The sequence below is a fragment of the Trichomycterus rosablanca genome, chromosome 5, assembly GCF_030014385.1.
Source record: "Trichomycterus rosablanca isolate fTriRos1 chromosome 5, fTriRos1.hap1, whole genome shotgun sequence".
In the NCBI taxonomy this organism is placed as follows: Eukaryota; Metazoa; Chordata; class Actinopteri; order Siluriformes; family Trichomycteridae; genus Trichomycterus; species Trichomycterus rosablanca.
The window spans coordinates 7,826,836-7,851,028 of NC_085992.1; the positions used below are offsets into that span (position 1 = coordinate 7,826,836).

A 24,193-nucleotide genomic window follows, 5' to 3' on the forward strand; every position below is an offset into this window, starting at 1 on the left:
GTGAGTACACCCCTCACATTTCTGCAAATATTTCATTATATCTTTTCATGGGACAACACTATAGACATGAAACTTGGATATAACTTAGAGTAGTCAGTGTACAGCTTGTATAGCAGTGTAGATTTAATGTCTTCTGAAAATAACTCAACACACAGCCATTAATGTCTAAATAGCTGGCAACAGAAGTGAGTACACCCCACAGTGAACATGTCCAAATTGTGCCCAAATGTGTCGTTGTCCCTCACTGGTGTCATGTGTCAAGGTCCCAGGTGTAAATGGGGAGCAGGGCTGTTAAATTTGGTGTTTTGGGTACAATTCTCTCATACTGGCCACTGGATATTCAACATGGCACCTCATGGCAAAGAACTCTCTGAGGATGTAGGAAATAGAATTGTTGCTCTCCACAAAGATGGCCTGGGCTATAAGAAGATTGCTAACACCCTGAAACTGAGCTACAGCATGGTGGCCAAGGTCATACAGCAGTTTTCCAGGACAGGTTCCACTCGGAACAGGCTTCGCCAGGGTCGACCAAAGAAGTTGAGTCCACGTGTTCGGCGTCATATCCAGAGGTTGGCTTTAAAAAATAGACACATGAGTGCTGCCAGCATTGCTGCAGAGGTTGAAGACGTGGGAGGTCAGCCTGTCAGTGCTCAGACCATACGCCGCTCACTGCATCAACTCGGTCTGCATGGTCGTCATCCCAGAAGGAAGCTGACGCACAAGAAAGCCAGCAAACAGTTTGCTGAAAACAAGCAGTCCAAGAACATGGATTACTGGAATGCCCTGTGGTCTGACGAGACCAAGATAAACTTGTTTGGCTCAGACGGTGTCCAGCATGTGTGGCGGCGCCCTGGTGAGAAGTACCAAGACAACTGTATCTTGCCTACAGTCAAGCATGGTGGTGGTAGCATCATGGTCTTGGGCTGCATGAGTGTTGCTGGCACTGGGGAGCTGCGGTTCATTGAGGGAAACATGAATTCCAACATGTACTGTGACATTCTGAAACAGAGCATGATCCCCTCCCTTCGAAAACTGGGCCTCATGGCAGTTTTCCAACAGGATAACGACCCCAAACACAACCTCCAAGATGACAACTGCCTTGCTGAGGAAGCTGAAGGTAAAGGTGATGGACTAAACCCAATTGAGCACCTGTGGCGCATCCTCAAGTGGAAGGTGGAAGAGTTCAAGGTGTCTAACATCCACCAGCTCCGTGATGTCATCATGGAGGAGTGGAAGAGGATTCCAGTAGCAACCTGTGCAGCTCTGGTGAATTCCATGCCCAGGAGGGTTAAGGCAGTGTTGGATAATAATGGTGGTCACACAAAATATTGACACTTTGGGCACAATTTGGACATGTTCACTGTGGGGTGTACTCACTTCTGTTGCCAGCCATTGAGACATTAATGGCTGTGTGTTGAGTTATTTTCAGAAGACAGTAAATCTACACTGCTATACAAGTTGTACACTGACTACTCTAAGTTATATCCAAGTTTTATTTCTATAGTGTTGTCCCATGAAAAGATATAATAAAATATTTGCAGAAATGTGAGGGGTGTACTCACTTTTGTGATACACTGTATATATATATATATATATATATATATATATATATATATATATATACAGTGTATCACAAAAGTGAGTACACCCCTCACATTTCTGCAAATATTTCATTATATCTTTTCATGGGACAACACTAAAGACATGAAACTTGGATATAATTTAGAGTAGTCAGTGTACAACTTGTATAGCAGTGTAGATTTACTGTCTTCTGAAAATAACTCAACACACAGCCATTAATGTCTAAATAGCTGGCAACATAAGTGAGTACACCCCACAGTGAACATGTCCAAATTGTGCCCAAATGTGTCGTTGTCCCTCCCTGGTGTCATGTGTCAAGGTCCCAGGTGTAAATGGGGAGCAGGGCTGTTACATTTGGTGTTTTGGGTACAATTCTCTCATACTGGCCACTGGATATTCAACATGGCACCTCATGGCAAAGAACTCTCTGAGGATGTGAGAAATAGAATTGTTGCTCTCCACAAAGATGGCCTGGGCTATAAGAAGATTGCTAACACCCTGAAACTGAGCTACAGCATGGTGGCCAAGGTCATACAGCGGTTTTCCAGGACAGGTTCCACTCGGAACAGGCTTCGCCAGGGTCGACCAAAGAAGTTGAGTCCACGTGTTCGGCGTCATATCCAGAGGTTGGCTTTAAAAAATAGACACATGAGTGCTGCCAGCATTGCTGCAGAGGTTGAAGACGTGGGAGGTCAGCCTGTCAGTGCTCAGACCATACGCCGCTCACTGCATCAACTCGGTCTGCATGGTCGTCATCCCAGAAGGAAGCTGACGCACAAGAAAGCCAGCAAACAGTTTGCTGAAAACAAGCAGTCCAAGAACATGGATTACTGGAATGCCCTGTGGTCTGACGAGACCAAGATAAACTTGTTTGGCTCAGATGGTGTCCAGCATGTGTGGCGGCGCCCTGGTGAGAAGTACCAAGACAACTGTATCTTGCCTACAGTCAAGCATGGTGGTGGTAGCATCATGGTCTTGGGCTGCATGAGTGTTGCTGGCACTGGGGAGCTGCGGTTCATTGAGGGAAACATGAATTCCAACATGTACTGTGACATTCTGAAACAGAGCATGATCCCCTCCCTTCAAAAACTGGGCCTCATGGCAGTTTTCCAACAGGATAACGACCCCAAACACAACCTCCAAGATGACAACTGCCTTGCTGAGGAAGCTGAAGGTTAAGGTGATGGACTAAACCCAATTGAGCACCTGTGGCACATCCTCAAGTGGAAGGTGGAGGAGTTCAAGGTGTCTAACATCCACCAGCTCCGTGATGTCATCATGGAGGAGTGGAAGAGGATTCCAGTAGCAACCTGTGCAGCTCTGGTGAATTCCATGCCCAGGAGGGTTAAGGCAGTGCTGGATAATAATGGTGGTCACACAAAATATTGACACTTTGGGCACAATTTGGACATGTTCACTGTGGGGTGTACTCACTTATGTTGCCAGCTATTTACACATTAATGGCTGTGTGTTGAGTTATTTTCAGAAGTCAGTAAATCTACACTGCTATACAAGTTGTACACTGACTACTCTAAGTTATATCCAAGTTTCATTTCTATAGTGTTGTCCCATGAAAAGATATAATAAAATATTTGCAGAAATGTGAGGGGTGTACTCACTTTTGTGATACACTGTATATATATACTGATCAGCCATAACATTAAAATCACCTCCTTGTTTCTACAATCACTGTTCATAATATTATCAGCTCCACTTACCCTTACCATATAGGAGCACTTTGTAGTTCTACAATTACTGACTGTAGTCCATCTGTTTCATTACATACCTTTTTAGCCTGCTTTCACCCTGTTCTTTAATGTTCAGGACCCCCACAGGACCACTACAGAGCAGGTATTATTTGGGGGGTGGATCATTCTCAGCACTGCAGTGACACTGACATGGTGGTCGTGTGTTAGTGTGTGTTGTGCTGGTATGAGTGGATCAGGCACAGCATCACTGATGGAGTTTTTAAACACCTCACTGTCACAACTGATGAAGGTCTAGAAGATGACCAACTCAAACAGCAGCAATAGATGAGCGATCGTCTCTGACTTTACATCTATGTGTTCTGTGGGGGTCCTGACCATTGAAGAACAGGGTAAAAGCAGGCTGAAAAAGTATGTAGAGAAATAGATGGACTACAGTCAGTAATTGTAGAACTACAAAGTGCTTCTCTATGGTAAGTGGAGCTGATAAATGGACAGTGACTAAAAACAAGGAGGTGGTTTTAATGTTATGGCTGATCAGTGTGTGTGTGTGTGTGTGTTGGGGGGTGGGGGGTGGGGCAGACAGCTACATAAATGTGAGCTTATTACTTGAAACTATATGCCAGTAGGACCAGGCCCCTGGCATCAATACCTGGCCATCATCAATATCAGTATAATTTGACAATTCTTTGAAAATGTTTTTAAGCACAAGCCTTTTTTAGGTTTATACACCATTGAACCAACACATTAGGACCACCCAGCTAATAATCTGTCAAAACAGCTCTGATCTGCTGAGGCATGGACTCCACAAAATCTCTGACAATATCAGATACCAGCAGGTCATTTAACTTCTGCACATTGCAAGGTCCTACACTGACCATCCTTGTACCTCCTTATCTTTTTTGGACACATACCCAGCCGCCCACATGAACTCTATCTTTATGATCAAAACTGGACTCGTTAACCTTAAGTTGCTTTTTATGTTCAGATCTATATCAGATCCAGCATGCTGGCTACCTGGCTAATGACCTTTGATGATCTCAGTAGCTGGTTGGAAAGGTTTTTTAGCTTAATTTCAGTGCTTTGTGTGGCATTAAGGACAGCTAGACTCGTTTTCACCAACAAATCAAATGCCAGTGAACATTCCAAGGGTTAAGTCTATTTAAATTTTTGTTTCACTTTGTTAGATCAGTGATGTACACTTCTCTACTGGTCACATCTCATCATTATCAGGCATTTAGCAGAATCAGCATCGCAAAGCTATGACAGGTTGAATTGGACCTCACTGAATTGTGCCAACAGCAGAACCTGACTTGTCTGCAGATCGTAATAAAGTTAGTTAGTGATTCTCTCCGTGAGCCTGTGAGCAAGATTAGTGTTCTCAGTTAATCTAATAAGCCCTCCTGTGCATAGAGCACCATTTAGACAAAAAAAGGAGCCAGGTCCGAGTCCCCTCTTGGGTCGGTGGATACTATTGTTCCTGCGGCCCACTGAAAAGAGCCCCCTCTTTGAGAGGGATTCTCGCTGTAGGACTCTGACCCACCCGAGCCTGCACCACTCAGTGGCCATATTGATGTGGTGCTCTGCATCTCCCGGGCAACGGCGTGAGATCGAGGGATCAGCGAGCTGCTTGTGAGGCAGACTGGGCCCCTGTGTTTGGCCTTGGCAGGGGACACACCCTCACATAATCGCATATGGGCAGTCAAGTAACACAAATCAGAGGTGATTGAAAGAGGGCCCTGGAGAGTTTAGGGAGGGGCAAATGTCTTCTCTTAAGATATCAATAATTCACAGTGTGACCAGTCAGGGGCCAATATGTGGTCAGGCCTCACTCAGAGTGGCTAGTCATCTGAAAGTTCTCATCACTGGATTGTTAAGAGACACTTTGTGATGATAGCTGGTGACAGGTGCGAGTGTGAAACGAAAAATGACAACCATTGTCATTACATTTATTGTTGTTGCTTTAAAGAAGGGGTTCAGTTCTATGTGTTTCTTTCACATACGTGACCTCCACACTTTTTTTTATTTCAGCAGTGTGCTGAATAAGAACACAGGGGTTAAATTAGCTCATATTATTGCCAAATCACTCTCATTCTATACATTTTATATTTTACACTAATAGAATCTTGATGGGTTTTTGCTGTTGTGTTACGTGTGCTAGAAATGTGCACTTATCTTGAGAGAATGCCCAGTGCCCCAGTGACTGCTGCACACACATTCCCATAATTTATTTATCACCACAATTCATGGAGAATTGATCTCTATTGGTTAGCACATGTGCAGATATTTTTCCTGACCCTTACACCTCTTGTCTCAGTCTGCATTAAACAAAGGAGATATTTGTCCAGCTGAATGATGCTTAGTACCTTATGTTTATTAAGGCACTACAACTATACATAAAATGATATAAGTATATATAGGAGTAATTTCTCTAAGTACACTTCATTAAGTATTGTTTTGTTATAGATATACAGTAGTAACTTGTAACTCAACGTCCCCTAAACTCAAATTCTTTAAAACTTACCGCCCTTTGTTGAAACATTTGTACCCTTTAACTCAACGTTTCCTTTAAACTCAGCGTGTGTGTGACTGCTGCTTTGCTTAGTGCTCGGCTTGAGCGGTGCGGTAAAACGTCATGCAAACATGAGACGAATCTGCATTTGTGTGGAATAACCATCAAATTTACTCTGAAAGCTCCACATGTATCTGTGTTTATCTGGATTTTTCTCTTGTTTCACTTTTAAACTTGTGTTACAGTCGGGGTTCTGAGAAATTGTAAGAATCATCTTTTCTGAGAGTCTAAAACGCTTGTCATTAAAAAAATAATGTGACTGAATATATTAAAAGAATGACACAGAAACACTAAACCTCTCTTGATTATTACTGCTTATTTGTTCATTCCACTAATTTAGAAGCATAAGAAAACAATAAAGTAAAGATAAAGTGCAGATTTTATTGTATTTTTGATTGATTTTTAACTGTTTTTTAATTCTTTCAGTGTTTTTATATAATATTTGTGTTTTCAGTGTATAAGTGTCAAAACAACCGCATTATTTTACATTAGCCTAAAATATATGCAGTTCCACAGCTTCCCATACATCCTTATAGTAAAAAAATACCTTAAATACCTTAAGAACGTCTTTTAAACTCAATGCCACTTCAGAACCAATTGACGTTGAGTTTCAATGTACCACTGTATTAATAATTATAATAATTTAAAAGTGCATTAACAAATTATACAGGAGAAAATGTTAAAACAAGCCAAAATGTTTGGGTTTTGGTATGGTCAATTTAGATTCCAGACCTAATTGAGTTGGTGAGCAAGAAATCCCAGAATGGTTTACTTTTCCTTTTAACCAAGTCTGATTATCAGCTACAGGAAACTCTGGATAAATATAAACATAAATATTGATCGGCATATGTTACCTTTTCATCCCTGATGATAACTGTCCTGCAGATAGAACCAAAGTATAATCCAAAGTTATCCATGTGAAATTGTACAGTCGTCCAGTTATGAAGTTACTTTTAATGTTTCCAAAGTTTATGTGATTTACTATGTTTCTACCAAAATAGATCGAAGCGCCCAGGTGGCACAGCGGGATATTCCGCTAGCACACCAGCGACGAGATTCTGAACTCCTCGGTTTGAAACTCGGCGTTGCCACCGGTCGGCTGGGCGCCATTTAGCGGGCATAATTGGCAGTGTCTGCAGCAGACAGGGATCCCTCAGCAGCGGAAGACAAACTGACTATGCTAAATTGGGAGAAAATGCTTAAATAAAATAGAAAAAAAATAAAAATACTAGATCAAACCTGTACAAAATTCATTAAAATGCTTTTTTAATTTTACAGAAAGTGTGTGATGGAGTGGGAGGAGCCCCATGACAGTGCTCTTTACTGTATCCAGAGCGATAAAAATCACATGATTGCTAGTGGATCCTCCTACTATGGAGTGGTTCGTCTGTGGGACAAACGACAAACTCGCTGCTTGCAGGTCTGTGGTAAAGACTTTCACACTTATTTTGGACGTACATGGCTTTTTCTGCGTATGTGTTTAATCTTCTTGTGTTCTTATCATTTCAGATGTTCCAGCTTAGCTCCATCACTAGCAGCCCGGTGTACAGTCTGTGCTTCAACTCCACACACCTGTACACTGCCCTCGACTCAGCCCTTTACTCACTGGACTTCAGGAGTTCAGCATCCAGGAGATAATACAACACACCTCTCACAACACACACCGGTACTCTCGACATGTGCCTTGGGTTTAAATCCACTATCCACAACACACCTTCAACATCTCCTCTCAGCTCTGACTGTCAGCCTGTAGGCTTTTACCTCTCTGAGACCTTACTGGAACTTGATTCAAGTATTTGTACCGTGTGGACTTGGATTTGTGACACACAGAGAGAGGCAGAGAGTTGCTATTTCTTTACTAACCTATCTCACTGGCTGCTGGAAGCAATTGAAGGAAGCAGAGTTCATGACCTTCTGTAGCCCAAGACTTAACGGACTTAACACATTGCCAGTGACCTGTGCGACTCCTAAAACAAACACTGATCAGAGCTGTCAGAAATGCCCTGTTGGAAATTCTGCCAAAGCATATACACTTATCAGCCATAACATTAAAACCACCTCCTTGTTTCTACACACTTTGTCCATTTTATCAGCTCCACTTACCATATAGAAGCACTTTGAAGTTGTACAATTACCGACTGTAGTCCATCTGTTTCTCTACAAACCTTTTTAGGCTGCTTTCACCCTGTTCTTCAATGGTCAGGACCCCCACAGGACCACCACAGAGCAGGTATTATTTAGGTGTTGGATCATTCTTAGCACTGCAGTGACACTGACATGGTGGTGGTGTGTTAGTGTGTGTTGTGCTGGTATGAGTGGATCAGACACAGCAGCGCTGCTGGAGTTTTTAAATACCGTGTCCACTCACTGTCCACTGACACCCCTACCTAGTTGGTCCACCTTGTAGATGTAAGTCAGAGACGATCGCTCATCTATTGCTGCTGTTTGAGTTGGTCATCTTCTAGACCTTCATTAGTGGTCACAGGACACTGCCTACGGGGCGCTGTTGGCTGGATATTTGTGGTTGGTGGACTATTCTCAGTCCAGCAGTGACAGTGAGGTGTTTAAAAACTCCATCAGCATTGTTGTGTCTTATCCACTCATACCAGCACAACACACACTAACACACTGTGGTGGTCCTGGGAGAGTTCTGACCATTGATGAACATCATGAAAGAGGGCTAACAAAGCATGTAGAGAAACGGATGGACTACAGTCAGTAATTGTAGAACTACAAAGTGCTTCTATATGGTAAGTGGAGCTGATAAAATGGACAATGTGTGTAGAAACAAGGAGGTGGTTTTAATGTTATGTCTGATCGGTGTACATTATAGCATTTTTTGTGTATGTTCAAATTGGATTTTATTCTCAAGAATGATCATTAACATTTGTTCATAGTGCAACTATTTATTACTATTGTGCATACTGGCCCATCTGTTTTGCTTGACCATCTTGTTTTACCTTTATTTTTAAGTTCTGACAGTGCATATTTGCATTATCAATTTGCTGCAAATTTGTTTTTGAAAAGAAGTGAACATATTTATCTTGGCTACAATCTTATCTCAGGAAACATCAAACAATTAGGTTAACTTAAGGTGTGTTCAAATGTCCCATAAGGTACAGTCTTCCTGAGTGTGGGTAAGTGGACCGCTAGTGGGTGCGTTGCTGCCCATGTGTGGTCTATGGCCCAGTTGTTTATAACTCTGCTCAATGGCTCAGCTTAGTGGTTTTGTATTTTTTCTGGGCTCTGCTTTGGGACATAAAAATACAGTTTTGTTCATTAACTAGTCATTCTGTGTGGATGTTTTACGTATTTAGCAAACTGAGGTTTTATATTGTTGACAATGAAATATCACCAGGCTCATATTCATTATTGATTCATTAAGTATAATGATCATTAATAAATATATTTACACCAGCCAACAATGTAGACTGTACTGGCAATTTTAGCAAGCCATCTTCAGTCACTCCCACCATGCTGGCCTTCAGCAAGTCAGTTCATCAATTACCTGCCCTGTTAAAGCTGCTCTAATCAACAAGTGCTGTTACTGACAAGTGGAAAAAGTCCAGCATCAGCTTTTTTTTTCAAATCATTAGGCCATCAACATAGTAAAATCATTAAATGATTAGGAAAAACCCTCGCTTCTGGTTTTCAAAGGCCATTTTCTGGATGAACATCATCTTAAGTCCTGTACATTAGAAGCTTCATAAATTGTCTTTCAATGGCTGAGCAGCCATACACACAAGTCTAAGATCACCCTGCACAATGCCAACAGAGACCTGGAGCATTTTAAAGAACAAACCCATGTACTCCAGATCAGACAAAATGCATTCTTCAGAGTGACAAATCACACTTTACCATCTGGCAGTCTGGGTGACGTATTCTGGTTTGGATGAACACAGATTTGCCCAATGCATAGTGCCCACAGAATAGACTGATGTGGGAGGAAAAGTGATCTGAGTCTTGATCCCTTAAGTGTACAGTGAAGTAAATCTCAAGGCTACTGCATATGATGCTATCCCAGACAATGGTGTGCAAGCTTGTAGTGCAAATAGGTAGGAGAACACCATAAGATCTGTAAGAATGGTTGGCTGAGTTTAGTTTGGGGGGAACACTTGAATCCCATCAACCAACTGAGCTGGATAGATTAAAACACAGACTGGACGCCAGGTATTATTACCCAACATCAGGACCTGACACTAGTATTTTGGCTGGTGACTAGGATTAATTCTTTGTCATTTTTTAAAATAATGTATTGGAAAATACTTCTAAGAAGAGTGGAGGCTGTTACAGCAGCTAAGACAGGCTCCATATGAATTTACAATGGTTTTGGAATATTCTGTTTAGCAAGCTTGTACATCACAGATCCTTTTTTTATTGGCCTTTGGCTCGATCTCGATCCATGGCGACTTGATGGATGAACGATCTGTAGGAATATAGATTCCGTGCAAGTCTAGATAGGTCCGCCAGGGTCTTCTCTGCTGTTATTGTGATTGTGTCGAGCCATCGAGTTGCTGGTCTTCCTCTTCGCCTTGTTCCCTCTATTCTTCCGACCATGATGTCCTTCTCCAGTGATCGCGCTCTTCGTATGATGTGTCCAAAGTAGGCAAGTCGTAGCTTAGTGATCCTTGATTCGAGTGACATGTCTGGCTTGATTTGTTCCAAAATTGATTTGTTTGTTCTTCTGACCGTCCATGGTATTGATAACATCCTTCTTCAGCACCACATTTCGAAGGCATTGATTCTTCTTCTGTCTTGTTTCTTTATCGTCCAGGTTTCACATCCGTACGTTACCACAGAGAAGACCAAACTATGTGCGAGGCGTATTTTCGTCAACTGTGAAATGATCCTCGATTTGAAGACCTTGTCCAGTGACTTCATTGTTGATTTCCCCATACCTATTTTCCGTCTGATTTCTGGTGTCGTGTGTCAGCATCTTGAGTGATCAAAGCTCCTAGTAGGTTGTAGTCCTTTACAAGTTCCAGTTTGTCGCCATCCATCTCAAATGTGTCCCGGTCGTATCTGGCAGTAGTCAATATCTTTGTCTTCTTTGTGTTGAGTAACAGCCCCATGTTCGAGCTTTCCAGCTTGATGCTCCATAATAAGTCCTTCATTCCATCTGCACTTGTTGTTATCAGTGTTGTATCATCTGCGTATCTAAGATTGTTGATGATTCGTCCAGCAATTTTAATTCCTTCTTCTTTTTCGGCTAGTCCAGCCTTCCTGAAAATGGCTTCTGCGTACAAATTGAAGAGAAATGGCAACAGGATGCATCTTTGTCTGACGCCCCGCTCTACTTTGAACCATGCCACAGATCCTTAGACAAATAATATCAGGTTAATTCATTACAACAAGCATATATGGATGATGCTCAGGTGTCCACATTTATACTACATGCACATTATATAAACATTTTATTGAATCCAAGCGCAGGATTTCTTGCATACACATCTGCTGCAGATGCATATTTCTGTTGAGTGGTAATGTATATGTTTTGAAACTTGTAACAGTGAATGTCTGAGAGCTTCAAAGGAAATGTCTCATCCTGTTGTGACATGCTGGCTGCAAGAGTGCACTGAAATCTAAAATACTGCTCTTGAACATGTTTAGAAAGCCTGTACAGCATGTGCACATTTAGCATCTACATGTTAACTTTTTTGCTGAAAATTTATCTTTTCGTTTCATTTTCATCAACCATTTATCCTGGTCAGGGTCGTGTCAGGTCCGGTTCCACCGGGAAACAAAGGCAGGAATACCCTGGACAGGGCGGCAATCTGTTGCAGGGGTTTGGCCATTTAAAACCGCCACCCATTCCTTTAGTAGCAGACATAGAAAATTATGTCTGTAGACATCTGGCCAGCTGACAGCACTGTTGAGATTCGAACCCGGATCTCAGCAGTGGTGGGCTAGCGTAAACGATTGCTGCACCTCCTGAGCACCTTTAAATTTGTATTTCAATACAATAATGGCTTTTATGTCAAATATATATATAATATATAAGACTTTGTGGGGGAAAAGTAAAGTAAATAAAACAGCTTAGGTTAGGCAATCATTCTTTAGTTTTAAAAAGCAACATCCAATAAAGGTGTAGTCCGTAATGGGCAAATGTGTGTCAAGGCTTGCATCCAAAAATCATCCAACAGTTTAAACACACTATTACTTAATGAGTGATTACAAGAAATTGCAATAGGAATTGGGAAATGCTTTGACTGGCTGTAATACACCGACTAGGCAATACATTATGACCACTTACAGGTAAAGTGAATAACACTGATTATCTCTTCATCACGGCACCTGTTAGTGGGTGAGATATATTAGACAGCAAGTGAACATTTTATCCTCAAAGCTGATGTGCGTGAGGATTTGATTTTATCCTCAAAGCTGATGTGCGTGAGGATTTGAGCGAGTTTGACAAGGGCCAAATTGTGATGGCTAGACGACTGGGTCAGAGCATCTCCAAAACTGCAGCTCTTGTGGGGTGTTCCCGGTCTGCAGTGGTGGGTATCTATCAAAAGTGGTCCAAGGAAGGAACAGTGGTAAACCGGCGACAGGGTCATGGGCGGCCAAGGCTTATTGATGCACGTAGGAAGCGAAGGCTGGTCCATGTGGTCCGATCCAACAGACGTGTACTAGTGTAACTCAAATTGCTGAAGAGGTTAATGCTGGTTCTGATAGAAAGGTGTCAGAATACACAGTGCATCGCAGTTGCAGGGCTGTTTTAGCAGCAAAAGGGGGACCAACACAATATTAGGAAGGTGGTCATAATGTCATGCCTGGTCGGTGTATAGGAGAAAAGCTAGGGGTACATGCTCACCTGTAATGAATTGATAAAAGAGTAAAAACTTTGTGTCAAATGAGTCAAACCATTTAAATTGTTGATTAAATAATGGATGACATGCTCCCCAAAAAAAGTACTATTTAAACTGTTACCAATGTAAATGGATTGTCATGGTATGGGTGTGTATTAGTGGCCATGGCATTTGTAAGTAATCTGTGGTGGCACCATTAATGCTGGAAAGCATTTTTGCATGTGTTACAACAGTATTGCTGCATAATCGTATATGTGTATTTGTTATCTTTTTAAACAGTGACTCTAAAGCAGACATACTTTTATAGATAGCTTCCAGAAACATTGCAGGTCCTTACTTTAAGTTTTGCAAAGAAGAAAATGTAATAATTCAGAGAGAACAGGTAAAGTTTTGATGACTGTGTGTGGTCATGAGATCTGTGGTGGTCATGATGTTGAATTGTAGACATGTGCCCGAGGGAGCTAAGTGCAAGTGTCTGTTTTCAATGTGCACTAAATGTGCTGTTTTACATCACACTAGTGTCTGAGTGGATGACCATCCAGAGGGAGCAAGCAGGGACCTGCACTGACATGGGTTATTCACAGGCCCTTCCAAAACAAATGTCTCTCTCCTCTGATGTTAAAGCCCCTGGATTTGACCTGACAGAGGATCACATTAGAAAGGTGTTGCCCCTTAACCCTTTAGTCAATTCTTTTTTTTCCCTCACCGGTTTCAGTGGAAAACTTCAATCCTTGAGTCACACCTTAGTAAAATATTAGAATAACATAAAAGTGTCAGAGCAAACACATTAAACATGCATTTAAAATCCAGTGTAATGAAAGAATAGAGAGAAGAATTACTGACACTGAAAATATTGTCATACACATTATATATAAACTGTTTATTACAGTAGGTATACACTTTTTTTTTGCAATGCCAGCGGGAGTGCTATAAATATTTGTAAAACTAACATCTTTAGCAGCATGTTAGTTTGTTCTGCTGTGTTCACATCCAAGAGCTGTCATGTTAGTCAACATCACTGTTTTTATGCATCAATGAACTGTAGTATAAGCATTTTAGGCCAGTATTGGCACTAACATCCCTACCTAATATTAAATCAGTACCTAATATACTCATTCCTAAAATTAAATATGTTTGAAAGTTGCCTCCCCCATGTGTGAATGGGTAGGCAAAGGGATTCAGTGTGTGTTGACCTGCAGTAGATATCTTGACCAGGAGGAAGTGAGCAGTACCAATGGTAAATACGAGGGTTCTTCAAAAGGTTTCTCTGTTTTTTTAAGAATTTCAAAAACAAATAACATCACTTTTCTACAGTCATCTTCCTATGCATTTTTCTCAGCGTCGTACCAACTTTTTAATGCCATCAGCAAGAAATGTTTTTGGTTGAGCGTGTAGCCACTGATGCACCGCTGCTTTCATATCATCATAACATGAAAATCTTCTCCTCCTTAAAGCTCTAATCGTCCAAAAAAGTGGAAATCAGATGGTGCTAAATCCGGACTATAAGCGTCTCTCGCAGTCTTTCAGACACGACGATTACTACTTCTTCCACCCTCACCATTTGCAACTAAAATATAAAAGTACGTAAACTTTTTGAAGATCCCTCATATAATAAGTTGATGGTGAAAAAGCAACATGTCTAATACTTAAAAACAACAAATATGATATTTACTCTAATACAGCTGAGGCAATAAGTCTACAGTACATGCTAAACTGCTTTGTTTACATCAGAGGTCCTTGTAAAACATTTAATTTATAGGATGCTACATTGCAATAGCCTGAAAGGCTGCCATGCCAAGAAGCTCCTTCTCAAAGACCACCATTAAAAAGCTAGACTGAAGTCTCTAGCCTTTTAGATTTGTATTCTCTGGTCAGATTAAACAAAATGTAACAGTTTGATGATGCTTTTAATTCAAAGAAAACTACAGTGGCAACATCATGTTGTGGGGCTGATTGGTTTGGAAAGGAACTGATGTACTTTAGAACGTGAATGGCATCATTAAAAACGAGGATTATTTTCAAATACTGAAGCATATCAGCACATCAGCTGGAAAGCTAAAAGTCGGTCACAAATGGGTCTTTCAGCAGAAAAATGATCCTGGCTTAAGAACAACAAGGTGAAAGTATTGGAGTGACCATAATTAAACATTTGTGGACTGAACTTAAAAAGCATGTTTGAGCAAGAAAGCCAATAAACTTGACTGAATTACACCAGTTCTGTCAGGAGGAATGGGATAAAATCCCAGTATTGTGAGTTTGTACAAATCTGCCCTAAGCATTTGATTCTAGTAAAGAAATTAAAAGGCAGTGCTACCAAATACTGACCGTGTATGTAAACCTTTAACATATTGAACTCTGTTATAGAAAATAAACCTGAAAAAATCAGCCGGGAGCAGCGGGATATTCCACTAGTACAACAGCGCCGAGATTCTGAACTCCTCGGTTCGAAACTCGACTTTGCCACCAGTAGGCTGGGCGCCATCTAGCGAGCGTAATTGGCAGTGCATGCAGCAGACACGTTTCTGCTAGGGCGGGATGGCCGGACTATGTGGGTGTGGTCCCCAAACACTGTGTAAGGACCCTGATTAGCAGATAGAGAGGCGCCTGTGCAGAATGCATGGGTGAAAAAGGGTTCCGCTAAGGGTCGTGCGTGGGTTGGAGGAGGCGTGAGCAGCAATATACCCACCTCGACTGCAATCAGGGATCCCCCAGCAGCGGAAGACAAATTGACTATGCTAAATTGGGAGAAAATGCAGAAATAAAACAGAAAAAAATCAGCCTGTCTTTGCTTTTGATTTAAAACGACTTTTTTAATAAAGTAATATAAAGTACTAACCCACTTCAACCTGAAATGTATCTTTAATGCTCACAGATTCAGCATACCTGAGAAGGCAGTTTAACATGCTCTTATATACTTAAATATCTCTAGAAAGTACAGCGCGGGTGCACAGATTAATAACTTCATAAAGGAAAGCATAGAATTGAAAATACATTGGGGGATGTAATTTATAGAAAATGGAATAAATGAGATCATAGTAAATCTTGGACAATCCATTAGCCGATTTTCCTATTGAAGATAAAAGGTATGGCTGCACCTCTCTGCTCAGATTGTACAGTCATGCAGGAAATATGGCCTCTCGGGACATGAATTGGCGGTCAGTTAAATAAATAATAATCTGCTTCTTTTGGTCTGAGAGAATCAAGCGTTGGACCTTTGTGTGTACTGTAGCTTATACTACACAGATATGTTAATACATACTGTTCGGAGAAATTTTACAGGTTAAAAAATACACTTTGTATTCGCCTACACCTTTGACATTAGACATCTCATTTATCATCGTATCACATTACTTGATGACAATTTTTCCTCTTCCTGTTTAGACCTTTTTACTTTCTCCTTTTATCCTGCCATTTAACCACATTTTCACTTTCCACCTCTCTACTATCCTTTCCTGTGTCCTCTTCGACCTTTGTGGTTAACCTCAGATGTGAGTGTAGCTGAATTGGATTTTGTTCCAGGTTAAATGAGCGTTTAAGGTATCTAAAAGCAATTAGTACGAATCTGTCCTTCAAGCTGAGATGACACATGATTCTGTTAGTAATGTGTTTCCAATTACATTTTAAGTGCAGCATTTAGATTACAACTAAAATACAGAAATACTGTATCTAAACATACTCAAAAAATGACATTAAAAAAAGACTAAAATCAATTTTAGATTTCTGAGGAAGAACATTTTACAGTTACTGACTGTAGTGCATCTGTTTCTCTGCATGCTCTGTTAGCCCCCTTTCATGCTGTTCTTCAATGGTCAGGGCTCTCCCAGGACCCCTACAGAGCAGGTATTATTTAGGTGGTGGATCATTCTCAGCACTGCAGTGACACTGACATGGTGGTGGTGTGTTAGTGTGTGTTGTGCTGGTATGAGTGGATCAGACACAGCAGCGCTGCTGAAGTTTTTAAACACCTCACTGTCTCTGCTGGACTAAAAATAGTCCACCAACCAAAAATATCCAGCCAACAGCGCCCCGTGGGCAGCGTCCTGTGACCACTGATGAAGGTCTAGAAGATGACCAACTCAAACAGCAGCAATAGATGAGCGATCGTCTCTGACTTTACATCTACAAGGTGGACCAACTAGGTAGGAGTGTCTAATAGAGTGGACAGTGAGTGGACACGGTATTTAAAAACTCCAGCAGCGCTGCTGTGTCTGATCCACTCATACCAGCACAACACACACTAACACACCACCACCATGTCAGTGTCACTGCGGTGCTGAGAAGGATCCAACACCCAATTAATACCTACTCTGTGGTGGTCCTGTGGGGGTCTTGACCATTGAAGAACAGGGTGAAGACAGCCTAAAAAAGTATGTAGAGAAACAGATGGACTACAGTCAGTAATTGTAGAACTACAAAGTGCTTCTATATGGTAAGTGGAGCTGATAAATTGGACAGTGAGTGTAGAAACAAGGAGGTGGTTTTAATGTTATGGTTGATCGGTGTATGTCTTTAACAACAACATGTGTTAAACCATTCAGCATTAGTAGAATGGTTTAACATAAGAATTTGATGTTCATGAGTCGTCCAGTTAAAGTAGACTTCAGTGACAAAACCTTGAAAGTACACCACCACTGTTCAACTAACCATAACTTTTAAAGATTCTGCTAAGAAATAGATCAAAACTAAACCATTACATTGTGCAGAACTCAACGAGATCCAACCAAAGTGACTACTAGCTGCAGTAGCTGTTACGTGTCTTATTCAAGTACTACAATAGAGATGATTACTGAAGAATGGTTCACATTTCAGTTTTGTAAATTAAATTAAACTTTACCTATTTGTTTGTTAATTCATTCATTTGGTCTTTACCAGTACTGCTTTAAACATTTAGTCCCTAAATAAAATGGGGGGTACATTTTTTTCAAAGCAATGTACGTATGTGTGTCTTTGAAATTTTCCACATTTAAAAGAACAACATCAGGTATTTGCAGTATCATTTCAGTTTAATCTAAGAATTTGTGGTGTTACAGGTTCAAAAATTACACACAAATGTTTGTTACTTCATTCCATTCTTAAGTGTGGGAAAACATTACAATAAAAGGGAATTCACCGATTCTTACATTATAGCTATGATTTTTTCATTATTATTATTTGGGCAGCACGGTGGCTAAGTGGGTAGCACTGTCGCCTCACAGCAAGAAGGTCCTGGGTTCGATCCCCAGGTGGGGCGGTCCGGGTCCTTTCTGTGTGGAGTTTGCATGTTCTCCCCATGTCTGCGTGGGTTTACTCCAGGTGCTCCGGTTTCCTCCCACAGTCCAAAGACAAAGAAGTGAGGTACAAAATTGTCCATGACTGTGTTTGATATAACCTTGTGAACTGATGAACCTTGTGTAATGAGTAACTACCTCTCCTGTCATGAATGTAACCAAAGTGTAAAACATGACGTTAAAATCCTAATAAACAAACATTATTATTATTTAGGCATCTGTGTCAGAGCAGAGCAAGCAATTAGCTGGCTTTGTTTGCATACGCAAAAACATACAATGTGATGAAGGTAATGATGACCTGGTGAGAGAGATGGTGTTTTTCTTCAAAGCATTAATTACTTAGCGATTCTCCTGGCAGATGTTGGAAGAATAGTGAGAAGCAACTGGGTGAAACAGGTGAAACAGTATCCTCTGTTATACCCGTATCCTCCATTTCCCACAAAAGACCGGGAAACGCTTGTTAACCAGACACTTCTTTAATTAGGCTATACTTCCGGTATACACTTCAGTAAAGTTAATTAAATACAGTAGACAAGATGGGAACAGAATTTAAACATATTCTTTCTTTCTAGTATATCTTAAAATAGTAAAATGTGTGAGGTTTAATAACTGGAGTGACTGTTGTACCTCGAAACCAAAGATGAATGGACCCAATTTCACACATTATTCACCTTCATTCACCTGCACTTCCCAGCCAGAAAGAAAGCAGAGGCTGTAACATGAGTATGAGTTAAGGGTTAGACCATGTTTTGCTTGGCCAAGTTCATTGGTCTTAAATGGAATCAAGTACTTCCTTTCTAGAGCAGGTGACCCCTGTTTCCTACAGGATGATGCTTCTACCAAGCTGCATTAGCCTGTGGTTAAGTATCAGGTGTCACCGGGTCTAATCACACGTCCAGGACTAACCTTCAGTCCATTCAAGCAGAGCCAGTGCTTAGTGCTAACTTTACACAATAGTGCCATCTAAAGGTCGTTAAGTACATTAAGTACAATTACATTTTGGCATTTTAGCAGACGCTTTTATCCAAAGCGAATTACAATTTTGACTGAACAAAATTTTGAGCAATTGAGGGTTAAGGGCCTTGCTCAGGGGCCCAACAGTGGCAACTTGGCGGTGGTGGGGCTTGAACCGGCAACTTCCTGGTTACTAGTCCAGTACCTTAACTGCTGAGCTACCACTGCCCTTGCATTACCACTTGCATTACTTAAAATAAATGAGAGATTTAATCCAGAATGTCATCATAAAGCTAGGAACTCGGAATTGTGTGCTGGTACCCAGGGGCTACAACTGCTTGTGGGCCCACACATATAGTTTTCATTATCAGTACACAACACAAGACAACAGAGTTCAGTGGCGTAACTAGGAGCTCATGGGCCCCAGTGCAAAAACAAAAATTATATATATATATATATATATACAGTATATATATAGGTCTAGTAACGTTAAGCAAGTTACAAAGATTCCCAAAATCCCTTGCTGTGCACTCACTGTGTATTGTGATTACATGTATTTTGATATTTCATTGTCTTTTAGTTATTTTTATAACTTAGCCGCTGTCCGGTGGGGATGCATGGGTCTTTTGCTGTGCGGTGGTGGAGTTGTGGGAATAAAGGCACACTTTAGGGTAGAGTCACTTTAACTGTTTAGTCAGGACTTCAATGAGCGTTACAACACTTTATACCGCCTAGTTCCAGAACCCGAACTTCATGCCGGGACCAAGGCGAGTCTAACTAAACTAACTGCAGGACGTCCGAACGCACATATATAAACCTGGTGCTGCATTCTGATTGGCTGAGCGGAATGTCACTCACATACTAGCTCTAACGTTCACGTCGCTTAACTGAAACCACCAATCAAGCTTCCCCATTCTTATTAACCAAAATAACAAAATAAATACAAAATAAAACAGCCAATCGGGGCCCTCAATTATTCGGGGCCCCTGGGCTGAAGCCCAGGTAAGACCGTGCATTAAATCGCCCCTGCTGGTACCAAGAGCCTTCCAAATGCACTGAAACACCGTGTAACAAATGTGTGCATATGAAACGTTTCCAATCTAACCTAGCAACTCTAAATTTAAATAATGTAAGCTTTCCAGACCACACTATCATATACTCTGAAGGATTTTCTCTTCTGGTAATGCAACAGTTCTGCTTAGATTTTAACAGAAAGAATTTTACATAAAGGATTTACTGGATTTTTTGTGTTGTTACCATATTAACAAACAGGTACAGCTGTAAAATTGGCGGAATATATACATGGTGTGTACACATGTACTAAAAATTAAGGTGTGTGTAAATCCTTAAAACAAGTGATTTATTGGCCAAATACTTGGGGGAAATTCTTGCATAGCAAGTGTTACAGATGTGAATATTGAATAAACAAAATAAAGGATTAGTGTTTTAAATCATGGTAGTATTCCATAACTTTTGTAATGCTTCTGCTTAATACAAAACAGGGTATCAGGTGTCACTGGGCGTACACTGTATAGATATCCTGGGTGGTGTTTACATTCTGGACTGCGAATAAAATTACTAGAATTTGTGCAATAACATCTGGTTTTACTGTTAAATACTCATATTCACTAATTAAGTCCACTGTATACATATATGTGTTATGTTAAATTTCTATATAGATAGATTAATTAGGTGTCATTATACAGTCCTGATGTTTTAATCAGAATGAGAAGCTTTATTGGCCAAGTATGCTCAACATATAATGTTTTTTTGTTACAGTAACTTACAGTCGTACAAAAGACAAACACAGTAATTCCTGTAAACCTTACGTGTGTCCGGTTCCAAGTGCTGTTTTTATGTAATTTGTGCTGGATAGGAAAATCATAAAAATGCAATGCAGCAAAAAAGTGTGAAAGTTCAGAGGATGGAACGTTATGTTCATTGTGATGTTAAGCAGTATCTGTAACCCAACTTTAGGCCATACAGACCAGCAACAGGTTTTAAGATCACCAATATTATGTAAAGGGTGAATAATTGTGACATGGCAGCATTAATAAAATATTCTGTTACTCCAAAACAGTACATTTACATTTACATTTTCATTTTCTGCATTTAGCAGACTCTCTTATCCAGAGCGACTTACAGAAGTGCTTCCATAGTAAACATTTCATTTCTCATGTTTTAGTAAACAACAGTCAAAGAACACAAATCTGCTGAAACCTGTTAGAACCAAAGTGTTTTTTTTTGTTTTGTTTTTTTTGGAAATGGAAAAAAAGTACATGGGCGGCACGGTGCCTTGGTGGGTAGCACTGTCACCTCACAACAAGAAGGTCCTGGGTACAAGGTGGATCAATCAAATGTTCTCCCTGAGTCTGTGTGGCTTTCCTCCGGGTGCTCGGTTTCCTCCCACAGTCCAAAGACATGCAGTCAGGTGAACTGGAGATACTAAATTGCCCGTGTGTGTGTGTGTGTGTGTGCATGCGTGCGTGCGTGTGTGTGTGTGTGTGTGTGTTTGCTTTGTTATGAACTGGTGGGGGGTGATGATTATGGCATTTTAATGCCTGTTTTGTAGGAACTATATATGTGCCCAAACTAACTGTCCACCTTCAAAAATTTTAAATTGCATGAAACTGGACAGTGGAGCAGTCCTGGTCGGGCACATGTGCTATCTTTACCCAGGAAGAGATGGCACCAGGGTACATGATACATTATGCAACACATAGAAGTTTAACAACCTGCCGGTGACATTTTCTTACCAGATACCACAGAACTCCCTCAGATGTCTTATGGACTGTTATTACTACTGCTGTTTTGACTGGATGGACATTTTAAGCACTTTTGCTAAATGTTTGGTAGCGCAACCACTGTCATCAGGTAAAGAATATGAAAGAGTAATTTAGTCATACATATGTTCAAATTGTTCTTTAAAATTATGGTCTAACTATGGTCTGGTTTAAAAAAAGGTCAAAATATGTCATGTTTTATGTATTTGTGTCTTTTTACATGTATTATATACACTGCTTATAAAAAGAGCAATATTAGCAGATGACAAAGGCACATTTTTTCTGCCTTTTCCTAATCTATGTAATTGATTTGCTATGCGTAATGAACAAAGTTGAAACACATCAGTTAGATCTATCTGTTAGACTCTTCTCTTTAGATGTGATGCTGCTTGCATTAGAATAGGTTTGAATCACAGGGTAAAAAGGTGGCCCAGCTTGAGCCCACAATGCATCTCCACCTCTCCATCTTCTGTGCTGTGGGAGAAGACCAGGAGCTGTCAATCATCTGCTAGTGCAGAACCTGAAGAATTCATAATTTTCATACAGACCACTAGAACATCTCCTTGCTGAATCTCAACAGTGCTAAGCTAAAAGAAGCCCTTACCCAGAAGAGAAGAAAAAACAAATTTAAAGAAACTTGAACCTACTTTGCCAATCAGTCAGTAGATACCTGATTGTCACTCCAAGAGTCGGGCACTAATCCTATTGTGTTTCTATAGGATTACTTGCGCCAGGTCCCACTCCCCCTTTGGCACTGCATGGGAGAATAGACAGATTAAGGGGATTAGCTTGTATCCTCCTAACTTGTCAAGCCGGGATGTAAGAAACCATTGACTTTTCTGTTCTGAATGAGAGAAGTGCCGAAGAAAAAGAAGAAATGAAAGGCAGTGAACAAGAAAAATTCCTGACAGAACAATGTGATTTGTTTGCTTTTGTTCCTTTTAACTTGATACATGGTTCAAAGAGTCTAACCTAAGAAGCAGTAGTCCAGAGATGGAAAGAAATGTTTAAGGAATTAACATAGTGAAATTTTGTGTGTCAAAATTGTATTTTCTACAAAAAACATTGAGAGATTTCCACTTTTTGTACATTATTACTGAGAGCAGAACTAAAGCATATCAAAGCAGTTCAGAAAAAAAAATCCTTTATTTTACATATTTAAATGTTGCTTTGTATTTAAATGTTGAATACACAACCAAAATCATTTTTGGTATTATTTTGACATAAAACACTGTATGAATAAATCTACAAAATCTCTATATGCAAAATTATATAAATAAATAAAAAGAAACTTCAATATACAATTGTAGTGACAGGCACATTGAACAACTTAAATCACTTCTTTAGTTTTGTAAACTTAATCTTAATCCGTTTAGAAAGGTTACTTGGAGGTCACATTTACACTACTGACATTTACCAAAGCTCCCCCTTCACCACCCCACCTTACTCTATTAGCCACATGACTATGCAGCACAGAAGTGTCACAGATATGCAGTAGCAGAATAAGTACAAAATTATGTTATTCACGTTTTAACAGCAACAGTACAGTTTTTCACATTACCTCTTGAACAGGCTTGTATACTTGCCTTGTTTATACTTCTTTACACTAACAAGTTTATTAAATCCTGAGGTGAAGACTACACGTTAAATAAGTATGAACCCAATTCCAATATATATAAAAAAATATTTTTATAATTTGCTCATCTTTTTTTTAACATGTAATTCATTGAAAAATGTACATAGACAAAATTAACACATTCCAAAAAGTTAGGACAGCTGTGTTACATTATTATTGCAGTCCATCTCAGTCCATCTCAGATGAGTTTGAGCCAGGTGCCGTTTCTGGATGTTGTTCATACAGTGACCTGCAGAGAGCTGGGACCAAAGTAACAAAGGCTACCATCAGTAACACACTACGCCGAGAGGGACTCAAATCCTGCAGTGCCAGGCGTGTCCCCCTGCTTAAGCCAGTACATGTCCAGGCCGATCTGAAGTTTGCCAGAGAGCATATGGATGATCCAGAAGAGGATTGGGAGAATATCATGTGGTCAGATGAAACCAAAATGGAACTTTTTGGTAAAAACTTAACTCGTCGTGTTTGGAGGAAGAAGAATGCTGAGTTGCATCCCAAGAACACCATACCTACTGTGAAGAATGGAGGTGGAAACATCATGCTTTGGGGCTGTTTTTCTGCAAAGGGGACAGGACGACTGATCCGTGTTAAGGGAAGAATGAACGGGGCAATGTATCGTGAGATTTTAAGCCAAAACCTCCTTCCATCAGTGAGAGCATGGAAGATGGAACGTGGCTGGGTCTTCCAGCATGACAATGATCCCAAACACACCGCTCGGGCAACGAAGGAGTGGCTCCGTAAAAAGCATTTCAAGGTCCTGGAGTGGCCTAGCCAGTCTCCAGACCTCAACCCCATAGAAAATTTGTGGAGTCCGTGTTGCCCAGCGACAGCCCCAAAACATCACTGCTCTAGAGGAGATCTGCATGGAGGAATGGGCCAAAATACCAG

General features: G+C 40.6%; 1 protein-coding gene across 1 annotated transcript in view; it reads left to right on the plus strand.

Moving 5' to 3' along the window:
* Positions 1-7,912, plus strand: part of fbxw4 (F-box and WD repeat domain containing 4) — a 48,963-nt gene extending 41,051 nt beyond the window's left edge. The window contains exons 8-9 of the mRNA XM_062994807.1: positions 7,138-7,279; positions 7,369-7,912. Of these exons, the coding sequence (XP_062850877.1) occupies positions 7,138-7,279; positions 7,369-7,497 (271 nt within the window). The 3' untranslated portion in view covers positions 7,498-7,912. The remainder of the gene's footprint in view (positions 1-7,137; positions 7,280-7,368) is intronic.
* The last annotated feature ends 16,281 nt before the right edge of the window (positions 7,913-24,193 follow it).